Consider the following 24118-nt stretch of genomic DNA (forward strand, 5'->3'; position numbering starts at 1 on the left):
GAAAAAAATAAATGGCACTAGAATAGCTAGTGAGCATAAACAGAGTATAAATTGTATAATTTACAATTCCATACCATCAATCTTGATCTAGATATTTTAAACTATATGTAGATGAAATTTTCGGTAATTTAGATTATTCTGAATTGTAATCAAACTGAAACATATTTGAAATTGTTAATTTTTTTATTTAATTTATCAGCCAAAGATCTCAAAAATTTGTGACTTTTAGTTTCTAGGCCATTTAAATGTGATCCATCATAATTAATAGAATCACCCACATATAAATACAAATGTACACACTTTTGTATGTATATGTGTATTTGAATGTCATTCATGTTTAAGGTTCTGATCAATGGATTATTTGAATTGTTTGGATCAGATTAAGCTTTAATTCAAGATTGATACCAGCTTGAGTTGATTTTGGCTCAATTTAGGATTGGCAAGCCATTGAAAGAAGCACAAGTTCTAATCCTTTCAATATTAAGCTCAATTAGGCTTGATGAAAAAGCAAATAAATCGAGCTTCATTTCGAACTTCAAGCTGAAAATTGATTTCAAGCTGAGCTGTAAATGTGCCAATGGAGTTGTAAAGTCCCTAATAGTTGATGTTAGAGACCTTGCTAAATTTCTACCTCATCCATAAAGATCAGCCTCTGCATCTATCCTTCTCTCAGAAATTTCAAGCGAAGCTAGAGCAGTCCCAGATAACCGGGACTCAGTCAAGCTCAGCTCAGAAATAACCCCACTCTAGCCCTCACTCAAGTTCCATACTGGTGGTATCTCTTTATAACCTAACATCATTTGTTCCTAAGTTGCATGAAGGATGCAAATAGTTAGAGAAACCAACTTATTAGACACCTTCCTTTTGGTTTAAGGTTCGATGTTTGCACTTGCCATCCTGCGCCACCCAAACAGCATCTTGAAGTTGCTTGCTTATTATCCTCCAGTTTTCAATAGAAATTACGTAAGTTCATTCCATTCAACCTATTCCTTGGTCCAATTGCTAATAGCTTGTCTAAAGCTACAAAAACTCTTCATTAGCAGCTGAAAGTTAATAACAAATGCCCATGATGAATCCACTCCGTACCAAGAAGCTAGTAGTTACACCTACAACATCGTAATGAACAATAGACTTCCCTGCATCAATCCACATACGCTTGAAATAAAATTGCACATGTTGGGATGTTGATAAACCCAGATAACCAGACTTGACAACGTATAGCCATAACTGTCGAGCCTTGCACCTAAAATGGGGGTTTGGCCAGCATGATCATATCATAGTTTAATGAATTATAAGTTGCAAGAATACTGCTGCAAATATAGAATCTTCAATAGCAGTAATTTTAGCTCGAGAAACCCACATGCAAATTTAAAATCAAGTAGCACAATCCGGTGTTACGACCAAATGCTGTTCCAATCCAAGTACAGATATTGGAGAAACACCAAAAGATGTTAATGAATTCAAATATAAATAGGCAGTTAACTGATTCCATGGACTCAATTATTGTACAGTTGACAAGATGCAAGGTTCAACACTACGCCCAAAAAAAAAAAGAGCCAAGATTCAACTGGCATAAATTAATATAGGCACTGACAAAGGAGAGCGTTACAGCAAATTGGTAACGAAACTGGTTCTGGTCTATGAGCAAAGGGAAGCTCTAATACACTATATATTGGATTAGACATGGAGCAAATTTTACAGTCTGCAAATGAGTGCAATCCTCGTTAATTCCTCTGTTTAGATTGAACGCAAGGTAAATCTTTCACAAGGATTTCAATGATGTCAGGATCATAGCATGCCCCTCAAAATCTGTGATTAAGTTAGCCATAATGTGGGTAGGAGACAACTAGCTCCTATGCTGCTCCAAATATAGCACACATGCCAACTTAGCTGTCCAACTTCGTTGAGATACTGAGAGCATGGCATTCAAGAGTTCGCAAATTAAGCTGCACACAGAATGTCAAATATCTGTGAAATCGAGCAAGCAATCAAAAATAGCAATACTGATGTACTAAAATGTTGGTGCATTAGATAGACAAATACATATATATGCACAATTTTTTTTTTCAGATAACAATTTAAGGGTACTAAATTTAAACAAGTGCATCTTCAAGGCGCTTCAACTCATATCTGAGTTGATTTGAACATGAAATACAAATAACTAATGATAGTCACCTGAAGCTCGAGGCATGTTTACATCATCATGCATGAAACTCGCATGGGATACGATGAAGCTGCTACCAGGATTCAATAAGCCTTTGACAAACAAGATAACCATCATATCCACTTCTATTGTAGAGATGCACACAACTAAGCAATATTACGTAAAGTACCCAATTGCTAGCATTATGCTCAGGGAGATGGCTATTTTAGATGTGGGGTATAAACATTCATCAAACTATTTAGCACATGGCAGCTTTTGAGTTATCTAGCAGGAAAACAGAAGGTGCAGTAATTTAGAGGAAATTGTTCTTTACCTCTTACCTATACAGCATTAACTCATGGATTCTTCTCACAATGAGTAAGTTTGCTTTCTCAGTGTAATTGCAAGAAGCAATGGAACTGAGTTCCTGGTGAGTTTTCTTGAAAATGAGATCCACTTACAAGCATTTGGCATTAGAAGCCTTCTTGGAATGCTTCTCTTCGAAGCACAGGACATCTAATCCCACCATGGCACCCATCCGGAACCATATTTCAGCATTTTGGAACTGTATTCAGCTAGGAAAGGGGTTACAGATATCCCGAAGTGCATATCAGAAGTGAGAACACTCCATCACTGTAATCCTTTTCTCTCACTCATAAATATAAAAAGAATTGCAAACTGAGACCTCAATTTTTTGGTTTCCATATTTCCTTGGGTGAGGATCCAAGATTTTCTTCTAAATATTTTTTTGCTTTAATATTTTCCTTAATATAATAAAAATGTATAAAAGTGAGTTAATTACCTATTTGGATGCGTGCTCCACCATCTATGATGTGATCTCTCTTTGCTTGGAGGTGATCCTTAATATTTAGGGTTCTCGATGTCCATGGTAGACCAGAGTAGGTGGGTTCTCCAACCCAAGAAAGAGATAGAAGTGGGGCCATGGTGGATGGTGATGATGGGGAAGAAACTGACATGGCGAGGTGTAAAGAGAGGTGGGTCCGTAAAAGGGGTAATGATGAGGCAGTGATGGGGCAAAGAGGGGGAGAGCAAGAGAAGAAGAGGTAGGGTCATTGGAGGCACAACGAGGGAGGTGCTGATGGGGTGAGAGAGAGATGAGGCAGGGCCGCTGGAGGCATAATGAGGGAGACTGATGGGTAGAGAGTGAGAGAAGCATGATTGAGGAAAGAGATGGAGTCACCATAAAAAAATTCTGCTCCACTATCTCATTCCTTAGGATGCAATGGTCAAGTGGAATAGTTTGCACCATTTGGCACCACCTAGAATCTTTTTATCCTCTTATCTTGTCCGTACACAAGAATTATTTTAAACAAAGAGGATAAGTAGTCAAAAAAAAAATCAGTTATTTATCAATATGTGTGTATACATATGTATATGCATGTATATGTGCATGTGTACAATATACACACATGCACGTACACATGCACGTACTTCCTAGATGGTTCCATCTCCTAAGTTTTTAAACCTTGCCGCTTCCACATACCTACACCCGTACCCATGCCGGCACCTGCTTTAGGCTACCCAGGTTTGCCTTCTCTCACATGGATGTCCTAAACCCCACTTCAATCATTTAATTATTTCTTGAGACATTTGAAATGGAATCAGAAGCAGTGGTAAATGGGTGGCTTCTATGCTAGAAGGAGTGCTTCCAGTAGATTTGGAACATCACGTCATGGAGGTTATGGATAAGTATATAAGTGCAATATATAGGTAGCAATTTGTTCATTTTCTTAAGTTACACGACCTTTTGAGTTTTGTCAAGAAAAGGATTATTAGCAAGCAAAATACAATTAAATACCGTAATTCATATCCAAGTATGAAGTATCAAGTTTCAATATACAAATTTTGGCAATCATTCAAGCAATGAATAAATACGGTAATAATGTAATCAATATATAAATACATTCCTATCAGATCTGTACAATCAACAACCAGTACAAAAATTCTATCAAGAATCATATTAAACATTTTATTTTATGATATCAAGCATTATAATAAACAACCATGAAATAAGTATAGACAAAGAGTAAGAGTTTTACTTGATGACATTTTTTTTTTAAAAAAAAAGCACAATTTTGGCAAAACATAAATCATCAGATATAAAAACAATGCATCAAAATTACTTGACTTCAAGATCAAAGTATTTTGAAAAACATCAAATGCAAATAGACAACAACTTCTTTCATGTATCTATTTCTTTTTTGTTGGCTTTATTATTCATTGTCCTTCCATCTACAACATCCCATATGTTGGCTCAACACTCTGTTGCTAGAGGCGCCAGCTACACCACCACAACTAGCGGCAGCTGCTGCTTCTGGCGGCACCACTAGCTAGCACTTGGCACCCTATTGCTAGAGGCACCTGCAGCACAAGTAGCAGCCAATGTTGTAGGGAAGAACCACCATACGAGCAGCACCCACTGATGCTAGTGGCATCACCACCAGCAGCAACCAGTGCTACAAGTTGCAATCCTAGCACCTGTGAAGCAAAAGAGCAAAACAGAAAGAAAAAGGGCATCAAATGAACAGAGAAGAAAGGAAAAGGAAAAAACCTATAAGTGCAAAGTCCACCCATCATTCGAAATTCATCTTTCACCGCTAACCAATCTCCAACCATACCACTGCCAACCACTAGCATTTGGCCACTTAGGGTTTAAGGATATGGGATAAAACTAGTCAAAAGAAGGGAAAGGGAGAAACATGGAGACTATGAATAATGAAAGGGTAAAACTATTTGCGTTGGTTACTAGGTTGGTGGCTACCCAAACCTCTTTTGACCACATCACTGATTAGATGATGAATGAGAATAAGAAGCTAGGCCCTTTTATACACTCATTTAATAGCTTCATGTTGCTCCTTAGGCCACCAAAATCCAGTTACACCTTTAAACTTAGTAGGAAACAGGTTTAGCTTCTTGCATGGGGCATGCATCCCATTGTTTCAGCTAATAGATGCTTCTCTTTATAATAATAGGGAAGACCTTGAAATCTCTCTCGCGCACACACATACACACACTTTAACATGACTAGTCTTACTATAGTGCTAATATTTCTAATTCCATGAAAAGAAAAGGAGAGGCTTTCAACTCCGACCATAAACAAATTGAGAGCATTTCACTCTCCTTTAGAAGTCAAGTGTCTCTAACTTATTCTTTGTTTATGCAAAGTTCTTTGACTATTTACTTCAATTACTCTGTATCAATAAAGGACTGCAAATAGATAATTGATGATTTTCTTCATCTTCGGTTCTCAGTCTTGAGATCTGTCATATGCAAAACCTTCTCACTTGATGCAGGAGCATGAGTCCAAGCCTGGGGCGTGCGTGGAGATTGAGTTTCTTCCTTGGGTGAGCACCAGATCACATTGAGTCCACAAAGTTCCAGCACCAAATTACAGTGGGTCCAAGATTTTCAGCACCTAGTTACATTGAGTTCAAGTGTTCCAACGCCTAAATCAATTGAGTCCTTAGGCGTTAAAGAGTCCTAGTTTTTTTTGAGTCCGTGAGTTCTAGTTGATTAAGAGTCTTGAATTAAAGAGTTAGGTCCAACATTAGGTGTGTCCAATGTTAGATTGAGTCCATATGTGTGAGAATTGAGTCCATGTCTGGAGTGGGTCAAGTTACATTGGGTTTAGTTATTCCAACGCCTAATTTAATTGAGTCCAAGGCGTTAAAGGGTCTTGATTTTCTTTAAGAGTTGTGTGATGAATCCATGTGTCATGTGGGGAAGAGTCCTAAAAAAATTGGACTCTCTTCTCAAGCGGCATGAAGAGTCCTCATTGAGTTGGACTCTTGGTCATGCGGCATGAAGAGTCCAAGCCAACTTGGATTCTATCCCATGCGCCAAGAGAAGATTCAATTTAGGTAAGAGTCTTAATTAGTAAGTTATTTGAATGAGTCAATTGTTTAATTTAAATTAAAAGAGTCCATGTTTAGTAGGAGTCCATATTTAGGTGTCTCTAAAATTTCTAGTTGTAAGAGTCTTTATTTTTCCAACCTCCTCTATATAAAGAAGAGGTTGAAGAATAAAATTCAGAATTAATTTGAGTGAAATTTTCTTGAATTTTTGAGAGCTTTGAGAGCCCTTCACGTGAGGAGAGAGACTCTTCTCATTCCTTGGTGAGACGCCAAGAAGAGATGAAAGAAGAAGGTGCGACTCCTCTCTTTCGCCTAGCTTTGTGGGTATTTAAGTGGAAGTGAGACTCTTTCCTTAAACCCATATTTATCCCTTCCTACTCTTGCCACCTAGCCCTAATACCTTAGAGTCATAATCCTATTAGGACTCCTCTTCATTAATCATGCCATCCCCTTGAATCACGCCTAACCCAATTCAGCTTTGGGTCCAAACCAATTTCAGCCGCCACCCCCCATTGAAGTTTAATCATTTCATTCAGTTCCCATCCATTGAACCCAATTAAACCCTATTAGCAACCCATCTTCTTCCTTCTCCCTTCCACCCACAAAGAACCTTAGCCGCCATTAGCAAAAAAAAAAAAGGAAAAGAGAGAGAGAGAGTTTCAGCCCTCATCCACAAAAAAAATCCAGCAACACCCATCTCCGACTGCGTCAGCACTCTATAGCAATTTTTGCTGAAAATTAATGGGTGACTTGCCTTCTGATTATGGTTTTAGTTGCTACTAATTATAAGCAAAAGAACTCTTATTATCAAGAATTCCAGGAGAAAGTGAAGTTTGCATCTGATCTGTGAGAAGAGTCCATTTATTGTTGTTCTAAGCATGAGTTAGCAACTTTGCTCTAATTTGCTGCAAATATGGGCACAATTTGTTTTCCTACTTATTAACTAAATTTTTCTCATGTGTGCAGTCTTAAAAGACTCACTAGCATCTTTCAAGGATGGTCTCCTTGAGCATAAGCTGGTGTTGCATGAGATCCGGTCAAGGATTTAGGTGTCACAAGCCATAGCCATGCTCGATTTCTTATGGGGCAATAAAAGCAAAAGTTGGGCCATGCCATCATCCTTGAAACACACATTCCTGAAGCATTCGGACCAGCTGCAGATGTTCGGAACGCATGGTAGCATTCTATCTCTCCTAAAGGCTGGAAGGACTCCTCGAGGTTCAGAATGGTCATGGTCCACACAACGACTGACAAAAAACTAGCATTGCCTCTTGTCGACCTCGGCAAGCCAGCTGATCCTCTTGATGACGTCGGGGTGGTCCACGGTAGCATTGCGAAAAGATTTACTTCCTGGGGCTTGACAAAGATTTCTAGGTGCTACTTGATAAAATGCTCAAAAGCTCTGTCCAACAGTTTTGGGTCAGCTGGTCTGAAATTTCTAAGAGCGGATCTTGGGGTTCGCTTGATTTCTAGGTGCTACTTGATAAAATGCTCAGAAGCTCTGTCTTGGATGGCTGGTCTGAAACACCTTATAAAGGATCTTGGGGTTGGGTTGTGATTTGTTCGAGAGATTCAAGGTTGAGCAGGCATTAAGATTGGTCTTTAGCCTTTTTTCCATGATAGGGGAGTACAGGAGAAGCACAGACTTGAGGAGAGAAAGACTGGTCTGAAACAAGAAGGGAAACATTAGAGCTCAAAATGAAAAGAGACTTCCTCGTGTCTCAATTAACTATTCATCTTGATGAGAGGTGCAATAAGATATACAAAAGCTCTCACAGTTCTTCTATCTTGATTCTGTTACATGCCGTCAATTCAATTTATGTGCAGTTACAATATTTACCTAAATCATACTCATTTTTTAACATGTTTCTTTTGAGTGCAACAATATAGACTTTAACTAATGGCTTTTCAACATCACGACCTATGTAAGGACCTACCCATGTTAGCCTCCCCCTCACTAGTTTAGCCAGACTGGTGGTTTGCGCCAAATCAACAAATTACCATACCAATTAGTTTTGCTGCCACTCCATATCCTTCCATCAGAACTGAGTTTGTCTCTGATCCAGCCATAGTCATCTAATTTCCATAATCAGCCAGCAATGTGTGCATTTTTCTATCGTAAGGTTGAAAGGGTTGAAGCTAAGTTACGCTACCCAAGCCTCAAAATGCATAATCTCATACCTCTGTGACCTATAACATTATTTTGCGCCTGCCATTTAGGGCCGCAGGTCTCAACTAACCTGGACCCTATTTTGGACCTAATCTAGATCCATTTATTTATGGGTCAGGGCTCCAAAGGAATATACATAAGGTATAAGAGTTTTCATCTCCATTGTTTGGGCCCAATAGACGTATCCAACTTTCACATGAATCAACCTGATTATAAGTTTAGGAAGTTGTAAGTGTAAAATTCATAAACCCAATCAGCCCAAACTCATCACTTGATAATTTATGGCATTTAGCTAAATGATTCTGTGCATATAAGGTTTGTCTTCAATAGTCTGTCTACCGAATCAGAGTCTTATCCTAAGCTACATCAAACTGTATGGACTTTGTTTGAATCAATACCAAGAGATTTAAGCTGTTCCCTCCGTACACAGCACCATGCCTGTGCCCCATGTCAGTCCAGTCCTAGCACAATACATGTCTAGTGGCACCAAGTAGCATGGATGAGCCTCAATCCAATAAAAATGTACTCATTCTGCATAGCATGGGCCCATTGTATCGTAAGGCAAGGTCACCTAAATATATGCACTATTGGGGCACTTCATGTCACAAAAAAATCTGACTTACGTCACACAGCTCGAGCTCAATATTGTCTGTCCACCCATAAACATAACCATCAAGCATTTTCCCAGCTACATGGCATCTATGGATAATACATCCTATTGCTTGCACTTTTTGACTAAAAATTAACTAGCAAAAAGAGTTAAAAGTACTTTAAGAACTGCAGTTTGAATTTACAACTCTCAAATTGTTACCAACAAAGTTCATTTACAATTATATGACAATACATCCATATAGTCTAAAAGAAAATCATATAACCGAGGTTAGCAACCTATATTTTGAGCAACGATCCAATAACTAATTAAGTGCAAACAATGGTGTTATGCCAGTCCTTCACAACTCCCCATGCTAAATTATATAGGCATGTCAGTATTGATTTTACTATATCTTGGTTTCTTTCAGTTATAGACCAAGGTATATCTTCATTTTTATACTATTCAGATGACCTGAAATATACTTTAATTGCATATTAGAACATACCACAACAGCAACTCCAGTCTCACAAAATCTGGGAATGCAGATTAGCCTTAGCAGTTGCTTCTCAGGTCCTACATGGAAGAAAGACTGACTTATTACTTTTGAACATGATAACAACTTCAAGGAAGGCCTTTTCAGGGTCAAAATTACCTTGTAATAAACGGGTTTCATATTTATCCTGATTGCCAACAAAGTATACATGTGGACAGCTCTCAATGAGGAAAGGGTCCTTGTCAGTATAGGGATAACATCCTGACAGTGTAGAAATAGATAAAAACATTTTGATAAGTAAAACTACTTGCAACGATGTAATAAAAACTCTGCAAAAAAAATGACACATACTGGATACTTTATTCGTCTCTTTCTTAATTTTTGTTATGACAATGCTGTTAAGTTACACCCAAAATAGCAAGATAATTTTAGCAGCACTTCAGCTTGTTTGTCAAGTGTTTGAATGAATACGGGAAGCAGGAGAAGAAAAGGATATATTTTATGCAGTAGCAAAGTGATACCAAGTGTGTTTGGAGCTGTTGGTGCCAGATGCCTCCATTTTAATGTTCTTTCCATAAATTCAAGCTTGTCTTTGGCATCAGAATACTTACTAAGATCATCTATGTTCTGACCAGATGTCCCAAGAAACCTAAACAGCATGTTTCTTAATTAGATCTCTAAGTAACTCAAGAAGAAACAGAATTTAAGGGATGCTCATTGCTTACAGAACATCATCCAGTTCAAATTGATGAGGATTTGTACATGAGAGGAAAGTGTTATAGACTGATGCTCCTGGAAAAAGACACCTATGCAAAGGCTGAACAAGAGTAGAATATAAGTAAATTAAAAGGGTATTATACTATTATGTAAAAAAAGAGTTTGCATAAGTGCAAAATATTGTGTTTCAGTAATATTTCCATGCAAATAGCAAAAACCTGCTGGGGCAAGGAAAAATTAGCTGGATCACTAGGCCCTGGCATGATATCCACAGGCATAGCAGCTGCAAGCTGCAGAAGTAAAATAAGTAAATCCAATTAATTATCTCAAAAAGAATATTATAAAAAACTCAGAGCATTAAAAACTTCAATGAGCTCCTTTTGAAAAAGAGGCCATAACTGTTCTAGAGATTACACATCACTAAGGAACTCAATGATGAGAATTAAAACCTGAATCAATGATATATCAAACTCTTTGATTGGTTCTGTTAGCCTAGACTGATCCTTGGGAGCTAATGTCTGCAAGTCCTCAAAAACATACAATTCATGTGCATATTGTCAGTATATACCTCAATAATATGATGGGAACAGTAATTCATTGCATAATAAACCTAAGAAAGATACCATCTCAAGAAATTAATATTTAGTACTTGCTGAACTTCTTTACCTAATAAATAACCATTTTACCTGACCACTAAGAATGCCCTGTGATATTTGTACAGAATTCCCAGCAATTACAACACGAACTATTTGAGATGCAATGCTTTGCTCCTGCTCCATGTTAAAATACAAAGAGTGATTCCAAAATTAAGTAATTTTCTTAAAGAAAAACTGCATACATTTTCATCACCCAAATGCCCGGTTATATGGTCAACGAGAAGTTGGAATTGAAGAGGATTGAACATGCTACTCCCAACACTCAATCCTGAGATGAAAACCACATGTTTGTCTTCTCCTGCAGTGTAGTCAAAGCTTTGCAGTATCAGATTTCAGATGTATTGAAGCCTGAAACATACCGCTAAAGCCCAACATAGGATTATCTGTTGCAGTAGAATAATGTTTTCGTAAAACTTATAACTGGCCTTGTGATACAACATAGTTTTATGAGAAAACATCATAGACAGAAATATTAATAGTCTAATGGCAATCATATTGAGCACCCTAGCAAACCAAAGAACATACTATAAACAAGAATACAGAAGGAAAATTTCAGGTAAAAAAAGCTTACAAGGTTGGTGTCGGAGAGGAGAGACAAGCCCCAACCATTTAAAACTTAAAAACCCTGATAAAATTGAAAGATCAAAATACTGATTATCATGCTCTAGCAAGTTATATGACCAGAAATTCTGGTGATATAGGATATGATAGTCCCAGGCAATAAAGATATTGCAGGGCAGTTGAAAGGCTGAAACTTCTGAGTGGATCCGCACGAGGCAATGGAGAATGTTCAATAGAATAAGATGTAGTAACAGAGGTGAGAAGTCAACATGAAATGAAAAAAATAAGAGAATAGTACAAGGATAGAAGCTCAGGATTATGACCAGTAATGCAGAAATTCTGATTTCTGAATTAGCAGTTCAACTAAGCTGCAGATGGCACCAGTCAGCTGGGGACCCAAGGTTCAAATTAATGAGTCACAACAAAGGATGAAGAGAAGAAGGAAAACTGGAAAACAAAGACACTTCAAGAATAGGATATTTAGATGAGTAGGAACCAGTTGCAAAGAGGAAACTACTGAAAAAACCACACAAATGGATTGCTGATAGTGTATCCAATACATATAAATCCTGCTAACAAAGCTTTTTTGTTTATATTTGAGCAAACACAACAGAGAAACATAAAACCAAAAAGTCAGTATGACAAAACAAGTAATTGACTGACCGACAACTGAAAGAACAGCAGAGAGAAAATCCATACCAACAAAAAACGAAAATCAGTATATCTCATATTTTATTGTACTTTCAGAACTTTTATTTGGATCATTTGTAAAAAAAGGTTTTAGGGTCCTATTTTAAGTGGTATTGGTGTGAAAAAGTTTTGCTTTAGGTACATTCTGGGTTGGGCAAGTCAGTCTTTAGGATTTGATCTCTTTTACGTAGGGTGGGATTCTAAATTTTGTTTTTTCAAGGAAGATTTTAGATCTTAGTTAATTCCTTAGAACCCTAGTTTACTTGCAAGCCAACATATATAAAAAGCTATGAAAAGGCCTTATGGTTGGCCACTAGAAACAACGTACATGATTAGCTTTGAACCATGGTATGCTGAACCAGATCAGCCCGTACCAAACCAATACCGGCTCTGACCGGTCCGGTTCGGTGTTAAAAATCGGTACCGCCCCATACCGGCCAATCGTACCAGCCCGTACCGGTTCTAAATTTTTTTCGAACTTTTGGATGTGTGAACCAAGCCAAACCAGTGGTACCGGTTCGGTACCGGTCCATACCGGTCCAAACCAGTACCGAACCGGTACCGGTGCCTACCAGTACGTCAGTACAGTCGGTACGGCGGACCTTTTGAACGAATGAAAGATTTCTCTTAGCCAGTTTCGGCCCATTTATCCCCTCTCTCTCTCTCTCTCTTCCTTCATGATATCTCTTCGATTGTCTTTATTTTCTTATCAATATCACCTTTATTCTGCATGCACTGTTTTCTGAATTTTAGTTATACATCAATTATGGAACCTCTTATTTACCCTAGAATCCTTTACAACTCTATTCCTCCTCTCTGTCCCAACATCAAAACCCTAGAACAAGTTTATTTACCTTTTATTTGTCTTTAGTCGAAATAATTGATCACTGTTGTCCCATATACACCAAATTAGATATATTCCTAATCCAATCCTTTTCCTAGGTCCTACCACGCATTGTAGGTCCTACATCTCATACTCTTTGAAATACAATGATAACAAGAGAAGAATGTAAGAATCAAAGTATGTCGTACTAGTCCGAACTAGACGCTATGGAGCATACCATACCATACCGGTTCGGGACCGAAATCCGGTACAGGTGGAGTACCGATACTCGGTACGCCAAAAAAATTTCATACCGTACCGTATCGATACTGTGCTAGTATAGCACCGATATGGGGTCCAGTACCAAGACGGCAAACCTTAGTAAAAATATTTAAAAATTTAAATGAATTAAAAAACACTTGAAAGATAACAAAATGAGGAGGAAAATCTAGACAAGCTTTATTGCCTCGATCCTTCTTTTTCTACTATTTTTTATCCAAGGCTGAGTCCTATCGCTCGATCCTTCTTTTTCTACTATTTTTTATCCAAGGCTAGGTCCTATGAAACATAAAATAGCTTAGCATCATTTTTAACTACTTCAATCACACCTAGTCCGTTCTCCCCCTTTTAATGTCAACCTGATTTGGCACTCCTGTTACTCAGCCTACATAATACATGTCCAATTTGACATAAAAGTTTATCCTCTCTTTCAACTCAGATTGTAATATAACATTCCTCTAATGTACTCTGAATTCATGTATAAAAAAAAAAAAAAAAAATTCAGAATTTTTCTGTTTGTGCCTGGGATTTGCCAAGTTTATAATGTAAGCTTATGGTATTCTTGTCATCGTGGACTAGTGTATAAGATATTCAGTAAACTGCAGATAGGAAACAAGAGTATTTAAACTGATAAGTTTAACTAAATAAAAAATTGATCTCAATGTGCTTCATGAGCTTGTCAAAAAGTTCAACAATCTATGATCTTAAAGACATTGTATCATTATGCAACCACACCAAAATAGTAAGAGCAGCTTAAAAATTGGGTATAAAAGAAAAAATTGTAGCCTTCACCTTCACGAGTGTGAGACATCAAATTTTACTTCGCCCCGCTCAACAAATGGATATAAAATAGCCTTCACAATTGTGGGAGACATCAAATGATACTTTAACCCCATTCACCAACTCAACATCTACATAGATACAGACTTCCAGCAAGAAGCATGAACATATAACAATAGCTAGGCCTCTCCATGGATTGGATCCTAACCTGGAAAAGCCCAATCAGTACCGATTTAGAACCTGATAATCAATAATGACCTGGATACAATTACTCGACCTAACGGACCAAAATTGAGTTAGGGTTAGTCCCATGCGGAGGGACATATAGTAATAAAACCAATAACTTCCCCCCTCCCCCAATTGAAACTCTTGCACCCCTCGCCGGTCTTCCTTCCCATAGTCCATCCACCTGCAGCTCTTCCTTTCTCCTTGTGATCAACTTCTTTACAATCTCCTTGTCAATCTTTGCAATCAGTCACTGTTATCATCTTCCTAACAAGTTACTAACATCATTTAATTTGGCAATAGTCTTCTTCAAGTTTCAGAGTATGGATTTTCTACATATATAAAAACTAGGAAAGCATTGTTAATAAGCATGTGCTGTCATTCTAATTGTGAGAAATGAATTTCATTGTCTTTTCAGTAGTCATTATTTTATTCAAAATAATACCGTTTGGATGGAAAGTAACCTAACTAGAGGAATGAGGGGATGATTAAAATTCAATCATGAAGAGATTAGCTATAACATTATCATGGAAATAATCTCCAATCTGCAGGTTCCTTAATCCCTATTAAACATGTACACTCTAAACTCACCAAATCAAACTAACCTAAGCATCCTTAACATGAAACTAAGGAAAAGTAACATAGTAGTAGTATCACAAGGTTACAGAACTCCTACTAAGATCCCAGGCTAAATATTTGTGCTAGAAACCCATGATAACTGAATTTGAAAAACTTAAAAACTGACAGTTGTTGGACTCAAGGTCAGTTTTTGCGCAAGTATTCACATGTTAAAATGAGCAGTTATAACTCGGATTATGCCTTTGAGTGGGCAGTAAGCTTAGGTTGCTCTATAGTTGCATTTTCTTTCTTTCTTTTCTTTCTTTCTTTCTTTCTTTTTGTGTGTCTCACTCACCTATGGAAGCAGTCAATACTGTTAATCTTGTCTTATGACAAATGTCCCAATAATATATATAAAGTGTGTCAACTAGCCAGTAAGGTCAGTCAAAACTTTTATATCTTTGAACTTGAGATGTTTGACATTTATGTTTAGACAATGTCACACATTTAGTTCTTTGCCCTCCAAATGCATGGAAGTTAGGAAACATTGGCTGAAGCCAGTTTTGCAATTCCCTTGCCAAAAAATCCTTTAGTGCAAAAAGAAATGAGACATAATTTCTCCACTACCATTTTGCAGGTTGATTCGTCCTACTGTATTTTCACATCATCATTTCTAGCATCCCAAGGGAAATGAATAAAATATTGCCCAGTTAAAAGGTTTTAAGGGTTATCTACTGACAACATATTGCTTGCAACTATATTTATTAGCTTACGTCAGGAAAAAGACAACATTAACTAACTCCATCCAGATCTCATCATCTAGTGAAAGCTTTTCAATTTCACTAAGAACAAAAAGGTTCTATGATTGCATGGTTGGCACCATAAATAGTACTCCCTAGCAAATCCTATATGCCAATTATTCTGCACCCCGGTGGTGTCAATTCAACAATGAGCACATGAGCCCCCACAACTTTGACATCACCCCCGCCCGCCCCCTCTACTAAAGAGAATGTCTTACTTTGGCAAAGTTGTGATGGTCCTTATTATTGTCCTCGTGCAGTTTGTCCACATCCCATGCCTTAACCATTTTGGAAGTAGAAATGATTGTTTCCAATTTTCATGTTTTTTAAACTTGATCTATACAACTTCTCTTTGTTTCAATGGAACAAAATAACAAGGTAAATAGAATTTGAAAACTTTTAGTGGTATATAAAATATTGAAACACAGTTTTATCTAGATGTAATTATGCATTCAACTTGGGTTGGGCTAACACAAAGAGACCCAACCCAACCCATAGTTTAGATCAGAAAGGCCCATAAGACATCAATCCAATAAGTTGAAAGTCTGGGCAACCAAACTCAACTTCGACACTGAGGTTCTACATGAAAAGAAACCAAGAACTAATGCATATTTCTATTATAGGACTACCAATCTAGACAACATAAAACATACCCAAATCAAATTGTAGATTTCAAATGAAAATCCTACTTAGATACAATCCAGACTAGCATGATTTTATCCAAGATAAAGTTTGCATTAGCTGAATTTTAAAGCAAGTTCAATTCGGTTCTGGATGAGGCTAAGGTGGGGCATATTGTTGGCTAAGTTAATCTTGGAGTGGTTCTCAACTGAACCAGCATGCTCAAGTTGCATCCTTATTGTAGGCAAAAATATAAGATATTAAATGCAAAAACCTCCCAAAAAATGGCTTTAACTGTTATTGCATATTTATAAAATAAAACACACAGCATTGGTTCACACTAAAACATAGTCATGGATATGGAAACACCACATGCACATTTGAAAAAATAAAACACATATGCACATATATGTATATGCACGTATGCGTGTATGCATATTAAAAATTGTATCTTATTATCATACTCTCTCAAGTACATTCGCTTGCAGCATCAATATTATGTAACCCTGAGAAAAAGAAAGTGCCACAACCCTGCCATCACAAATCCAACATTTTCCATTGCCTAGCTTCTTCTATCAATAAATTTTATGGGAGAGTGAAGGACACCTCCAACGATGCAAAGGGCTGAATCAAAGCCCATACTCATCCAATCATGTATTGATGAAAAAGCATTTTCTAGAATCTAATGGAGCAAAATTTCTGCATAATTCTTATAAGAAAAATTTTCCCCGGCAGGAGGCTTTCTTTAAGCTATCCAAACTCTATCAGAAGATTAGAACCCTTAATTCATATGATTGATCCTACACAGAACTTTTTCTTCCTTCATATTATATATCCAAGAAGATTGCTTAATATTTATTCTTTACAAAATATTTCATTTTTTCAGATTAAAAACTAATAGCATATTAAGTATCTTAATTTCAAACTTCAAAGGGACCATATGCTATCTGATACGTGCAACTTAACGCTGGCTTAGTTTTCATGAACTATGGGCATTAAGCTTCTGAGAAAACATATATGATCCCACCGAAAGTAACAAAATGAACATGGCCATAGCACCATGCTGAATTATTGGAAAATTCACCTGTATGAGAACAATATTACCAAATTTGATGTCTGATGCAGATTGAACCCTTGGGAATGAATCCCTAATGCCACAAGCAGTGATGACATGCGAAATAGGAATTTTCGGGGACTCGATCTGACTTCAAAAAGGGGTGGATAGCTACAAAGTTTAGTATCCAAGATTTAGGGTATAGAGAAAAGCAATACATTTCATTGATGACAGTGATAAAATTGGACCTAGATAGATAGAGCTTGTGGTACAATATTATAGGAGGGATATGGATGGATGGACGGATAGAAGAGAGAGGAGGGAGGGGGGGAGAGAGAGAGAGAGACGAGTGTAAAGAGACTAAACAAGAAAGATAGAAGCAGACAGGCTTGTAAGCCACCCTACTGACTTCAGAAATTAGCAAATGCAGCTGATATCCCAAAAAGAGGTACTTCTGGATAAAGAATCTCCTCAAAATCAATCCTCGAATGAATCATGGAAACCCCTCCAAATCAATCCTAGGACAAAAATCAAAAGTAAAGAATGCTTTAAAAATAAATCCTAGAATTGCAAGAAAAATGAAACTAAAAATCCTGCTAACACAGAGTTCTAGGATAAAGGAAAAATCATTCAGTAAGTCCTAACTAACCAGGAAATATATTTTAAGAGCAAATTCTAATGCAAGTACGAGCCCTTTTTCAGTATGATTTCTAAAAATCCTATATTGAGTAGGAAATCATACGGAATAAAAAATTAATATAATATCTATACTACTCCCTTTCTTCAAGAAACAAATTAAAAGAGGAAAAGCCAACAGCAAGCACCAAATAAAAAAAAAGATCACTTTCTACAATCAACTACAATCCCATAGTAACAAAATTGCAACATGAAGGACCAACATTCCCAAAAAAATAGCAGCAGTTAAATTATGAAATAATATTTGGCATAGTCATTTTCCATATCAAATGAATTTAAATAATACTTAAGTCAAGTGGTTGCTCAATTTGGGGTGGTAGACCAGCTTCCAGAACATCTTGAACAAAAAAATCACCATCACTTGTTTCTTTACCATGAAGAGCGACTACAATCCCTGCTAGACAGAAATAAATACAATTTTTAAATAAAGAAGTTGATCAACCTTGGGTTATTTAATACCATTTTAAATGCAAGTTTGCAATGTGAAAACCTGTCACATAAACCGAAGGGGCAAGGAAAGTTCCAGCTAGTTTAACCCTTCCACTCTCATCTTCCAAAATAAGATGATCATCAGGATGCATAAAATTATGAGGCTTGACAAGAGGAACCGTAGACCTCTGGATATAATATAACGCATTAGAAATGTAGACCTCTATAAATCAAATGATCAGCTTTAGACATTACAAAGACAGTGATGATGATTTGAAGATTATAATACCTCCTTAGAGTACTCATCAAGAATAGAAGACTTGAGTTTCATATGCTTGTACATAGTTCCAATTATAATGCACTCTTTGCCTTCTTCAAGTCCTAAAATAGTATGAACTGCAAAAAGAAAAGGTCAAGAAAGTAACATCATAGAAAGGTTCAGAAAGTAATATCTTGCCTTCTAAAACTGAAGATAGCACAGTCTAGAAATATTTTTAAATTAGAATCCAAGATGATATAATTTCGAGTGAGGTGTTAGAAGGGGTAGGAGATGGGGTGTTGAAACTACTCTCTTGATCCTTTCCTCAGGACAGCCTAACTGTAGCCGCCAAGGTCCGCCGAACCGATATCGGAACCCGTACCAGTCGGCGACGGGTTGGTACAGTACCGGTACCGACACACGATACACTTGGGCGTGTCGGTTCCATACCAGCATGCCCTTTTTTCTAGAATTTTTCAAGTTGATTTAATTGGTAATCAATCATTTTGAACTTTTTTAATGATTTTAAATTTAATTTGATATTTTTTGATATTTTTTGATATTTTTTATTTTTTTGATATTTTTTGATATTTCTTGATGTTTGTATGATCCCGATTTAATCTAAATGATGCATCTTATTATTTTAAAATAATACAAATCATAAAATGATGAGTGAAATATTGTATGCTACAAGAATTAATATGAAATATTCTCAAATCAAATAGTGAGATAAAAATATAAAATAGTACAATCAATTACATATATTTAAAGTACAACATACATATCGATATTTAAAATCTCGTTGAATGACGGTGCCTCTCGTAGATATCCGGATCATTAGCATAGTCAGAAAGCACATCAACCCATCCCTCTAACCGAGTGACATTGTAGTTTTGTATGTTCATCCCATAAGAAACGCACTCCGGGTTATAAGCACTCTCAAATCCCTCGCTAAAGCTCTGGCTCTGAGAGGTGTCCTCTGCCGACCCGTAAGATGCTCCGGGCTGCGTAGAGTAGTAGCTACCGAAAGATGCCTCATGCATCATATCCATATCCGTATTCGTATAGGTTATAGGCTGCCTGTGGCTGCGGTAATAGGATTCAGTATATAACTCGAAACCTGATACGTTTATGGATCCTACTCCACATGCAAAATCATCTGCAGCTACATCGTATCATCCTGAATGACCTCGAGGAGCCCTTCTCCTATATGCAATCCATCCTCACGGGCTCCATTAAATTGTGCACCTTAGTCTCTATCCTATATAGCATGCGTAAACTAGAACTCACCGATAAATCAAAGACCATCCGGCGGTTGTCTCATAAACGATGGTCTCATGTCTACCATTCTCTCCTTGGCCAGCAAATCTACGACCACCAGAATTGCTGCTCCTAGTCTCTGAATCTGAGTGAACTGACTTCTCGACACTCTTCATTGGGGCTGCAGGTGCCTTTTTTTGGTGTGCTGGGCAGCTGCTTTCTTATCCTTCGTGCCACTCGCTATTTGCTTGTCCTTCGTGCCCCTTTCTGCTTGGCCATATTAGAAGGATGTATATCGCCCTCCTGATCGAGTCGACCGATAAGCATAGTGGCTTCATCTAAGCATCTCTCAATCATATCTCTAAGAGGATGTCTTGAACAAAGAGTCATGTGGTGACCAGCTCCCCTGTGGCTGTGACTGATCAGATGAAAAAATGCGTAGAATATTGCTCTCTGCCCATTGTTCTGCATCGACCTTAGTCTTGTTGGCTACGAAAGTGGCCGGTCGTAGAGGCGATCCTCGCTCATCAAGCTTCGGTTCCTGCTGCTAGCCCACAAGCCATCCAATCATAGGATCATCCTCATCATCAACGAAAATACTATCGATCGGATCTATGTACTTTAGCTCCACTTCCTGCTAAATGCACTTCAGCCTCAATCTCAGATTGTAGTGAACAAATACAAGGTCATTTGAGATGCTTCTTTGTCAAACGATTCCTCTACTTGCTGTGCATAAGGGCGACAGTGGACCAGTTGTGCTCACAGCCACTCGAGGAGACCATCTAAAAAAGAATTTGAATAGCTAGCCGCTTAAAATTTTTCATAAACAAACCAAAATAAATCCACCATTCAGCTACAAAAATATTGAAAAAAATTACATATAAGATAGTACTATATTAATAACAATCTTACGCCATATAAATGTCCTCATAATGTGTAATAAACCTAGATTCATACTTTTCTTACTTACGACAACTGTCGAGACTCCAAAGCTGTCAGTACCCTCTCTAAATATTTTGATATGTGAAAAAAAAATATGTTATAATATGTTAATAATTGCAAATACCAGTTAACTTACACGTCACTTAAGTTAACTTACCTCTTCTAAACATAGGGCCCCGACTTTTAAATTAGGCTCCATCTTGTAAATTACATTACACAGAGTGGCCAGAAGTTTATCATTTATATCAATTCCAACTACAGTATACTAAAACCAAGGGTTCAGGTAGTATGCCACAGATAGAGTTCGTTATAGTCTTAGCAAAATTGTACAAATATAGGAGCAGTCTAATTTTCAATATTCTTGCTTACTTGCTAGATGCAACTCTCTACCCATCTGGTAGTCCCACCGCCGCTCAATGATGTCGATGTATTCCAAGGCATACGTTGGATTTGACTTCATGATCTGAATCTTTGTCCTTTCCAACATGTGATACAAGAAACCCATCCGGAAGTATCTCTCACTATCCATAGCTTGAAACACTTCATACAATAGTCCGATAGCTTCACTATCGTAGTGGTCCGCTTCAAGAATGTCTGCTTCATCACCAAGTCCTTGATAATGCTTCCTTCAGTGTCGGCCCTCGCATATCTACTTTCATGCCACTCGGGATGGACAACAATCTGACGCAAGGCTACTTTCTTCTTAAAAAAGCTATCAAGTGCAATATAGTTGGTAGCAAACCGTATGACTTCTAGTCTCAAGATCTCTTTTCCTGCATATCTCCTCATCAATAAAATGACCCATGTATGGTTATAAGTATATCCGATGATGGTTTAGGCAGTCTCCACTGTCCGTTACACCTTACGAATTTTCGCAATGTCCAACAACTTGAGGACAATACAATGTGCAGCACATAAAGTCTACAAAATATATGGTCGTCGCTCCATCAAGATCTCCTTGGCGGCCATATATTGTAGCCCATTATCAGTAATAACCTGCACGATTTTCTCCTCTCCTACCTGATCAATCATCTTCTCCATCAATTTGAGGATGTACGTGGCATCATGCACTTGATCAGAAGTATCAACCGACTTGAAAAAGAAAATCTTCGTATCACAATATGTCAGAAAGTTGATAATACTCTGTCTGATAGGGCCGATCCAACCATCACACATCACTGTCAGTCCTAATATGGATCACTTACTCTTGTATGAGGTAATATATTTTTCTAGCTTTTATTATTGTCAAGAAGCTCACCGTAGTAAGGTTCATGCAAGGAGACATGACATCCACCAATTGATCCACTAATATTACATACTCCCGATGAGCATCAAAAAATGATGGAATTTGAAACAGCAGCCTAAGACGTGGATGAGGCTACTTAGTATGGCTGAACTAACATTAGTGAGCTTCTCCGTACGATAACATTTTTATTTTCAACTCCACCAAATTAACTTATCTCTTCCATGGGCATGTCGGAAAACATGTGTTGGCCATACTTCATCATCTCTCCAACATTCCAAAGACAGACTGTCCTGAGAGTGCGAGACTTGAACCCTCTTACTGCATGGTTTAGAAATTCTTGCCGATGACCCATGTGCCTACAATTAAAACTTTTAGCCATGCTTATCTCATTCCTATAAGGCAAATTTATAACGTCAAATGTTCTCAAAATACTACAAAATAAAGGTAATATACCTGTCATATTCCTCCTGTTCCTGACTTTTTAGGCCCATGAAAATGTTAACATGAAGAATGATTCAATTTACAGTTGTAATCTAAGATTGAATTTGGCCAGAATTTCTAACCCAGTCCACCAACTTTAGCCACTTCAGGATCCTTCTCACAATTAGAAGCAAAAAGTAAAAATGAAGAAAGAGATTTACCTAGATATAAACCTTAACTCATTGAATAATAACACAAAGCCTAGTCAAATGATTATTGACTGAGGGTTATGGCACACTGCAGGGCTATTTCATTTTTCAGTGTCAAACTCTGGTATCCTCTTTCTTTGAAGCAATATCTACAAAGGACAGAGGCTTTTTAAGTATTGCCTCAAAATAATAGTGTGTAGTTCCTAGTCTTGTTCGATTTCACGACAAATGCAAACTTGAAGGAAAATTGATGGCCCAGTTTCTTTAATTTCTTTTGTCCAATTTCCAGAGGAGGGCAATAAAGCAAAATATTACAATTTAAATGGAACTGGGTAGGTATCCCTCTTATTTCCTCCCAAAAAATGTAATAATAGAAGGATATGGAGTCTTGTAGTTGTTAACTACTTCTGGTTTCTTCTTTGCATCTCCTTCAAAACCATTATCAGCATCCTTGCAAAATATTATCATATTTGAGCTCATAAAGTGAAAGAACAAATTTCATATGGATTAGCACTCTAATGCCATCACTCCATTCAATCCATAAATTGGTCATTTTTCTCTACTGGTCTACTTAGCATTATACTTCATCCCAGCTGTTGGCTATAATCCAAACGACCTTACACCAAACTCTTTTTAATAAGATGCTATTCTTGAATTCTTCTGCTTGTAATTGGAAGGTTGGAAATCTACAATCAGTCTCATAAGCCTTTACACAAACCCAATTAGTCTCATATAATGGATTTCACTCAAAAAAAGAAGCATCTATACACTGAATCATGGATTTAGAGCAAGAGAACCCTAGGTTTCTAGGGTTTCCTTACAGAAACAAGTAAGGCGGAACAAATTCAAAAACTACAGCCATCAAGTAACACCAAATAAAAATCCTCAGAAACCTGCAAGAAATCAAAACGAAGCGAGCAATGAAAAGGAGGCACGAATTACCAGGGAGGTGAGGCTTCCACTTGGGGACAAGGGAGTTGAGGAGATTCCTCATGTGATGGAGGCGAGTGAAGTAGATTTGGCTGTATTGCTGCCCTCTATACCTCTCTCCATGGATCACATACCTCTCGTCCTGGGATCAATAGGAAGAAGTGGAAAGAGGTCAAGGAAGAGGGAAAAGAGGGGACAAGCTATGAAATCTCTACATAAAGGAAGAGGATAGACAGAATCACGGAAAGAAGAAGAGAAGATACAAGGTTTTGATAGACGGCCTGCTTCCTATCGAAGTGCTTCGGGCTTCCGTCTCCCATCTCTGCGTCTTCCATGGCGGGAAAAGATGTGGATTTTGGAATTCCCTCCTGCCGTCCGCCTTCGGCTCACGGAGGTATTTATACAAAAAATTCAGGTCAAGAAGGCCTCGAGCCTAAAGTTTATACAAATCTAGGTGTGTACATATGTGTGTGTATATATATAAATGATAGGAAAAGGTCCAATCTAGACACCAAGGTCCTGTTTGGAGGAGCTATTAGTAATAGAGCTTTTGGAAGTAGAGCTGTTAGAAGTAGAGCTGTCTGAAGCAGAGCATTTATAAAAAGCTGTTTGCTGTTTGGTAACTACATTTCTAAAGTGCCGGGGCACTTTAACATGTATTTGGTAAACAAACTAAGAAAGTACTTTTGT

General features: G+C 37.5%; 1 protein-coding gene across 4 annotated transcripts; it reads right to left on the reverse strand.

Annotated features, from left to right (window-relative positions):
• Positions 1 to 1430: 1430 nt before the first annotated feature.
• On the reverse strand, positions 1431 to 23893 carry POLD2 (DNA polymerase delta small subunit). 4 transcript variants are annotated; one of them, XR_015987872.2, is made up of 15 exons: positions 23692 to 23891; positions 23441 to 23570; positions 18452 to 18558; positions 18224 to 18350; positions 18020 to 18127; positions 10829 to 10944; positions 10677 to 10760; positions 10440 to 10508; positions 10209 to 10280; positions 9999 to 10090; positions 9795 to 9922; positions 9433 to 9534; positions 9286 to 9353; positions 2176 to 2256; positions 1431 to 1946 (listed from the first exon to the last, which is right to left on the reverse strand). XR_015987872.2 is itself a non-coding variant. In XM_008778887.6 (14 exons), the coding sequence occupies exons 1-14, from the start codon at positions 23761 to 23763 to the stop codon at positions 1887 to 1889; spliced, it is 1335 nt and encodes a 444-aa protein (XP_008777109.1). In that variant the 5' UTR covers positions 23764 to 23891; the 3' UTR covers positions 1431 to 1886. The 4 variants fall into 4 exon arrangements, 3 of the variants coding, with proteins under 3 accessions (XP_008777109.1, XP_038975812.1, XP_088579407.1); XM_008778887.6 differs by lacking the exon at positions 2176 to 2256; XM_039119884.3 differs by lacking the exons at positions 1431 to 1946; positions 2176 to 2256 and adding an exon at positions 4333 to 4642 and having other exon boundaries at positions 23692 to 23893.
• Between the last annotated feature and the right edge of the window lie 225 nt (positions 23894 to 24118).

Source organism: Phoenix dactylifera, chromosome 6 (assembly GCF_051530095.1).
Source record: "Phoenix dactylifera cultivar Ajwa chromosome 6, Ajwa_hap1_PhDact_Kaust_v1.1, whole genome shotgun sequence".
NCBI classification, from domain to species: Eukaryota; Viridiplantae; Streptophyta; class Magnoliopsida; order Arecales; family Arecaceae; genus Phoenix; species Phoenix dactylifera.

Coding starts and splice junctions, on each gene's coding strand:
- POLD2 (XM_039119884.3), bottom strand. CDS start 23,763: ATGGAAGACGCAGAGATGGGAGACGGAAGCCCGAAGCACTTCGATAGG. Junction 18,559..23,440: donor GTGGAAGCCTCACCTCCCTG/GTAATTCGTGCC, acceptor TTCTTTTTGCAG/TTCATACTATTTTAGGACTT. Junction 10,281..10,439: donor TTGATATATCATTGATTCAG/GTTTTAATTCTC, acceptor TTACTTCTGCAG/CTTGCAGCTGCTATGCCTGT.